General features: G+C 33.8%; 1 protein-coding gene across 1 annotated transcript; it reads right to left on the bottom strand.

Moving 5' to 3' along the window:
* Positions 1 to 1,150: 1,150 nt before the first annotated feature.
* LOC148765009 (uncharacterized) lies at positions 1,151 to 2,545 on the bottom strand. Its single transcript, XM_088812649.1, has 2 exons — positions 1,291 to 2,545; positions 1,151 to 1,204 (listed from the first exon to the last, which is right to left on the bottom strand). The coding sequence occupies exon 1, from the start codon at positions 2,543 to 2,545 to the stop codon at positions 1,394 to 1,396; it is 1,152 nt and encodes a 383-aa protein (XP_088668775.1). The 3' UTR covers positions 1,151 to 1,204; positions 1,291 to 1,393.
* Between the last annotated feature and the right edge of the window lie 4,701 nt (positions 2,546 to 7,246).

Below are 7,246 nucleotides of genomic sequence, written 5' to 3'. Positions count from 1 at the left end.
CATTTAGTTTTTCATTGTTTGTTTCGAAAATGCTGAAATTTTCAAGAAATAAAGCAACAAAAACAATAATCACACACAGTTCGATAAAAAATCATCAATTATAAAACTACATAAAATTCAAGAATTCACCAAAAAAAAAAATATATCAGATTCAAATACATTGATGACATAGTTCTTTTTTATGAGGAGAAACTCTTTCGACATGCAGGCTTTAAAACGAAGCGAATACGCGCGAAAATTAATCGCGCTCTTGTGACTTTTGGACTTGTCAAATGGCACGGGAAGCTCTGCTCCTCTTTAAACGTATTTCCATGAGGAGACTTGTTATATTTCCTACACAACATATCGACCGAGACATAATTGTACTTGAGATCTGTGGCAGTGTTGCTCTTGAGATAACATGGATTTTTTTTAGTCAATTAACTAAATATTATCATGGCTTACAAAAGATGGAAAATGGAGAAATAGCAAAAATATCCAGTGCATAAAATCAGCCACTCCTTTCCTCTGAGAAATACAATTTTACCCTCAAACACTAACATGACGTCATTAAAAAGATCGAAGTGACTTCTATCAAGATTCTGGATTGTGAACATTGCAATTTAAATTTTAGTAAACGGTGTTGGCAATATTCCGTTTCCTTTTTTAGCCATTAAAAACAAATGAGGGGGAAGTTGACTTACAATCGCGTTTTATAACTCCAAGCTTTTGTTAGATGCACGGTTGCGCGGATCTCCAATCGTATCTCCGACTGTAAGAGCGAGCTCCTTTTGCAGTAACGGGAATCAACGTATCCTGGCACTGGTACGCCACTAGCAAGTTCTAATACCAATTTATCAGCCTCGGGGTTCGAAATGCAAACCTCTTCATCCCCACACTTGTCCTTCACAAATCACAACCCTGCATTTATTATATGTTTCTCAGTGTTGCATTTATACCTCAGGATGACACTGCAATCGTTTACAAACACGAAAGCCCCAAGATGATTGACTACAAATGCATCACCAGCAGCCTCTTCGTACATATTATTATACTTGCAATGAACGATAAATCATAAATTTAATGAAGGCTTGCCGATTGCTCTAGTCCCTCACACAACAAATATATCTAACTTTGTCAAACAAACAGAGAATATTACTCAAAAACCTACCTCTGAGGTTAGTGCAGCAATCTCCAAGTTGATCGGAAGATAGTCTTAACCTGTCTGTAGAACAACAATTAAATAATTTTGTCAGGTTCTTTAAGAAACGCAGCACATGAGATACAATATCGATTTTCTGCAATTTTTACCTTGCCCCTGTTCTCTTCGACTTCGAGAATATGCAGGCAACCACTCATCTCAACATAGAAAAACAAAATGTTTTCAAGTTAGATGGCAGTTTAGCATATCTGTTTAGATGTTTTTTTCTTCATCGTTCTTCTTCTTTTTTCGTCGTTTATTTCCTTTGCTTCTTTTACCTCTTCTTTTTATTTTCCTTCCTTTCCTTCCTTTCCTTCGCTTACTTCGCTTACTTCTTCTTCTTCTTCTTCTTTGTCTTCTTCGTCTTCTTCGTTTTCCTCCTTTTCCTCCTTTTGTTCCTTTTGTTCCTTTTGTTCCTTTTTGACCTTTTCTACCTTTTCTTTTTGCCGATGGCTGACTTCTTCCTCCGCGTTCTCTATCTCTCTCCGACTCTCCCCGCAGCCTCAAGGCCTCCCTCACCCAATCATCGTTTCTCTGCCTCGGCAAATCCCTCCCAGAAGTCTCTGTCGCAATTCTCTCTCTCCGCCCCTCACTTCTCTCTCTCACTCCACCCTCTCTCTCCATCCGGTTAAGGATGTCCGTTCTCTCCCTCCACTCGATCCTCTCGATCTGCGACTCTTCTGCCTCCCTAACACGTACTTCTCTCTCCACCCTCTCTCTCTCGATCTGGTTAAGGATGTCGATTGTCTCCGTCAACTCGGTTCTCTCAATCAGCCACTCCTCTAGCTCCCTCTCACATACTTCTCTCTCCCAGACACGCAGGACTATCTCCATCTCCAACTGAAGAAGCATATCAGTTCTCTCCCTCTGCCAACGCTCTCTCTCTCCCTCCCAACCCTCTCTCTCTCTCTGCCAACCCTCTCTCTCGTTCTGCCAGCGTGTTCTCTCACTCACCATGCCCTCATTCACACTCCGCCAGAGCGCTCTCTGCCTCTCCCAGTCCGCTTTCTCCGCCTGCCAACCCGCTCTCTGACTCTCCCATTCTGTTTTCTCTCTTTCCCTATCCCCTATCTCCTCCTCCAAGACGCTAATCAAAGTGTCCTTAATGCTTTGCCAAACAACTCTCTCGTCCGCCATCGCTTTCTCATAAATGTCCCTGATCTTGTTTTCCCTCTCTGTCGCAATACGCTCCGCTTCAAATTCATTGACTCGCACCCTTACCATTGTTACTAGGGCTTTAAGGCAGGAAATATTCACGGCAACGACATACGACCACCACTTGTACTTGTTGACAAACAAAGCACCTAATACCACAGCAATTAACGTATCACCTAGACCGAAATCCGATTCGAATCTTGTTACCATCATACCAAAAAGAACAGAAAGATTAAGAGTACCGAACCCCAAAACTGCATGCCAGTCTTGGAACCATACGCACAAAAACACCGCGGCAACCGGAAATCCACCCGATGCTAGAATCTGTACAACCCTAATTGTTCTATTGATAGACCTTGCAGAGTAGACACGGCCACGGGCCGGTTTTGGGCCCGGAACCGGCCCGAACCGGCCCGTTGACGGCCCAAACCGGCCCGTTGACCGTGTGAACCGGCCCGGAACCGTGAACCGGCCCGGAACCGTGAACCGGCCCGTCCTACCCGGGACGGGCGGTTCTTAGATTTGGTGAACCGTGAACCGCCGGGCCGGCCCGGCGGTTCACCCGGATTTAGAAAAAAAAAAAAAAAAATCAAAAAAATTCAAAAAAAAAGCAAATAACGGCTAGTGAACCGGCCCGAACCGGCCCGGGTGAACCGGCCGTTATTAACTTTTTTTTTGAATTTTTTTGAATTTTTCCCCCCCCCCCCCAATTTTTCCTATAAATACCCTCACACCCCAAATTTTCCTATAATTTACTTATTCATCAAATATTTCAAACTTGTGCTTCTAAATTGACTTTTCATTTATTTTCTTTTCCTTTTTCTATTTAAAAGTATTTCTTTTAGTTTACTTATTCATCAAATATTAAAAAAAAAAAATTCAAAATTTCCGGGCCGACCCGGAACCGGCCCGGATAGGCCCGTGAACCGGCGGGCCGACCCGGCCCGGTGAACCGTGCACGCCACGGGCCGGTTCCGGTTCCGGCTAAATGTGAACCGTGAACCGGTACGAACCGGCCCGGTACCGGCCCGAACCGGCCCGTGGCCATGTCTATTGCACAGGATCTTCTTGACATAGTATCACAATGACGACAAACCCCGTAACAAACACCCGCCAAAGCCACTCCAATACATGCATGAATTATCACCGATACCCAGAAAGATACTTTCTCAAACCAATATTTTTGGTATTTGTTTGCAAAAAAAATTATTATCCAACTCCCTAAATATGCCCCGACTAGTAAGTAACGCCAGATACGCCTGAAATTGATCATTATCTCATGACAATTTTGGCAAAATTGAAGCCAATTCGCCATGTCTAGGGTTAAGAAGGTATAATTGGGTAAACGAAATTGTGCGAAGGGAAGAAATTAGGGGTGGAAAGAGGGAAACGGTGAACTGAATTCTGAATTAGAGACTGGAATGGAAAATGCAGAGAGAGAAATTGAGGGGTGAGTGGCGTTCTTTTCCGTATAAGTATTGGCGGGAAGTATATTTCATATTTTTTTTAGAATAAATAAAATAAAAAATAAATTTTCGATTTATTATAATTTATATGATATATTCTGATTTTTTCATACAATTTTAATTTTCGAAAATTCAGATTTTCCCAAAAAAATAAATTATATAACGTATCTTAAGTATATATTTTTTGTTAAAAAATAAATATAATCTTGCGTCTTGAAAGTGTAAAATATCGAGGCCCAGTTTGGTTAGGAAGATTATTCATGATTAACTAAATAGTTGGACTTCGTTACATGTTTGGTATTCAATAAAACATGTTTTTTGTTGGACCTTCCAAAATCCAATAAAACAATTGGATTTATTAGATTATTCAGGGCTCGTTCGGTTACTACCTATATTGGTTTAGATTGGATTACATAAGATTGGATTAACTCCCTACTGACTAATTAATTATTTAGTTAGTAGCCTGTTCGGTTTCTTAGATTAGATTTTCTATTAAATTTGTTAAAATTAGTTATTATATATGAATTGTCTAGAAAACCACTTAGTTTACAATAATAAAATATAATTTAAGGATAAAATTGTATTTTTCCTATTTAGTAACCCCCTATTAAATTAATCTCAGGAGGAAGGGTGCCACTAATTTAATGAAATAGTAGCATTTAATAGCGGCTTTAATTTTAGTAACGTGTTTGAAAAAGTGTGAATCTTACCAATCTGACATGTTATTAGCCTCTAATATTTAGTCAATAGCACCTTGTAGCGGTAACCAAACGAGCCCTTAGTCTTATCTTGGCTAATCTAATCTTGGCAATCAAACGAGGCCAGTGTTAAGAATAATCAACACGTGAATCATAGCTCTATTGAAGAATAATATATGGAGCTAAATTATGGCAAGTCTTGAAGATAAAATCAAAATCAATTATGTAAATATTTTGTGTAGATTCAATTGCCGATTCCTTGTATTTTTCTATTTGTATTTTCCTGAAAATACAAATAGAACTACATTTGAAGATTATCATGCCTTTCATCTTTATTAAAAATCTACATGGTACCGGAGCCATCTTATGATGTGGTATATTTATACCAAGGCAATAGTTTATTTTCTTCTTATTGAATTTTTCTCTACATATTGAAAATTTTCATGTAATTTTATTTGTACAAAACTACATTTGAAGAGCTTTCTAATGATAAATTATAAACATATACATGTAAAACTATATTTTAAAATAAATCATTTTATTTTAAGTTAAGCATTAGATACATAAAGTAGTTTCAAATTTTAAATTAGTTCTCATATAATTTTTATCACCTATATTCCACAAATATGAAAATAGAATAATACAAACTCAAACGAATTATTATTTACTAATACCATTAATAATATTTATATTATGTTATATTAAAATTATGATAATCTTTTTATTTATAATTTATTTCGAAAGTGGAAGTTTATTTTCTTAAATTATTAAATAAAATGTTTTTTTTTTTGAGTAAATTCAAGTCTACGAGGGGACTCGAACCCTAGACCTTTACCCTATTGGAAAATGCTAGGTACCAACTCTCATAATGAGGGTTGATATAAAATGTATTTCATATAAAACTCATAATTGAGTTTTTCGGTGACATATCATAAACATGTAAGTGAACTTTATCAAGTTAATTAAGAATTTTTGTTTTAAGACCAATTAATTAAGAATTATTTAGACATAACAAAATCAAATTAAAAATAAATAATATTTACCAATATATAAGAAACATGTCTAGAAATAAGATGAAATGGTTGTGAATTACTAAGATTGATTTTATAATATCGAGGTTAAATAAATTCTTAAGTATTTTGAAATGGTTATGTACTTATCGTTATTTATGGATTTTATTAGTATAAGTGATAATATGATTTAACCATAGTCAATTATAAAAAAACAAACATAAAAATATAATTTAATAAATAATAATGTATATTAATTACTTTTTAGTATTATAATTTTAATATCAAGGACCTGTTAGTATATTACAAAATATGTATAAAAACTTATTTATTTTTTAATTTTTTTTGTTGCCGTAATTATTTTTATACATTAAATTTCCACAATGTCATTTCTTTAGAGTAACATTTCAAGAGTTTTCCAGTGATCATAATATTATAAGCATTTCAAAAATTCCAGAAATTGCATTAATTTATAATCTTGATCCAAATTCGGACACAATGGGATTTTTCACAATTTTTTCACGCCTTTTCGGAATTGTATAGCGAAATGCACGAACATCCAAAAAAAATCAAAAATTTGCAATAAATAAAACCACATGTAGAAAAAACAATATACAACACCGAGTTTCTGAAATAAAAAAAATGCAATAGATTCCTTCATTACCAAAAAAAACTATAAGCTAAATATTTAAAATATAAATATTACTACCAAAAATTTCGGTGATTGTTTTTTTTTTTTTATAATATCATTCTATTCGTTTTGTCACTTGCATATCATTTATGAAAGTATCATCTATCCTATCATATTTTTTCATAAAAAATATTATGAATACATACTAAATCAAATGTAGTTTCATTTTACGGGTTATAAAAGTTTCATATAATTTCTTTATTACTAAATATATTTATTTAATTTACATATTTCGATAAAAGAAAAGTTATAAATTTATATCAAATAAAAAAAACAATAAGTAAAAACATTCTAGAGGTTTGAGATGTAAATCACGAAACTAAATCACGCCACTAAAAATATTTTACGGATTATTAGAAAAATATTATTTTCCAATAATCCATAGATCCTAGTCGAATTTGATTTCTCCAATAAATGGAATACAAAGTTCTCAACCTTTATTTTGGTCTATGTGTTAAAGAAAAAAAAATCCAAAAGACAAAAAAAAAAAAAAAAAACAGAAAAAAAAAAAAAAAAACAATACAAAGAGAGCAATAAAGTGCCAACATATTAATTGGAAGTATTGATTGCAATATAAATAATACTTTTACTTACATAACAATCTTTATTATATATAAAACTAAGATACACAATAAAAGTTATTCACTAGAGGAGATTGAGTCCACATTATTTTATAAATTTCAAAATAACCTCACTTACCATATTCACCCATATTATTAATGAATTAATTTCACATTATTGGTTTTTAAATTTTATCTCTCCTACATGTCAAAATGGTGTCTTTTTATTGGTTATTGAGTTTTCTTTTTTAATCCATTGATTCATATTAAAAACGTAAATATATAAATGGACATTCCACTTAATTTGGGTTAATTAAATTTTATGCACAATATTATATTAATTTCCAAAAAACCCTAATTATCATAATCATATATCTTATTAATTAATTGGTTTTCAAATTTCATCTCTCCTACATGTCAAAATAGAGTCTTTTTATTGGTTAATAAGTTTCTTTTTTTCTAAAGAATATTTTGATTAAAAAAAGG

This window comes from Erythranthe guttata, chromosome 14, assembly GCF_056151865.1.
Source record: "Erythranthe guttata isolate IM_541 chromosome 14, IM_541, whole genome shotgun sequence".
Classification (NCBI taxonomy): Eukaryota; Viridiplantae; Streptophyta; class Magnoliopsida; order Lamiales; family Phrymaceae; genus Erythranthe; species Erythranthe guttata.
Note: the sequence above shows the minus strand (reverse complement) of the source record. Positions and strands in the feature narration are given on the sequence as shown.

Bases quoted from the DNA above. Each gene is read 5' to 3' on its own strand.
- LOC148765009 (XM_088812649.1), bottom strand. From the start codon at position 2,545: ATGGTAACAAGATTCGAATCGGATTTCGGTCTAGGTGATACGTTAATT.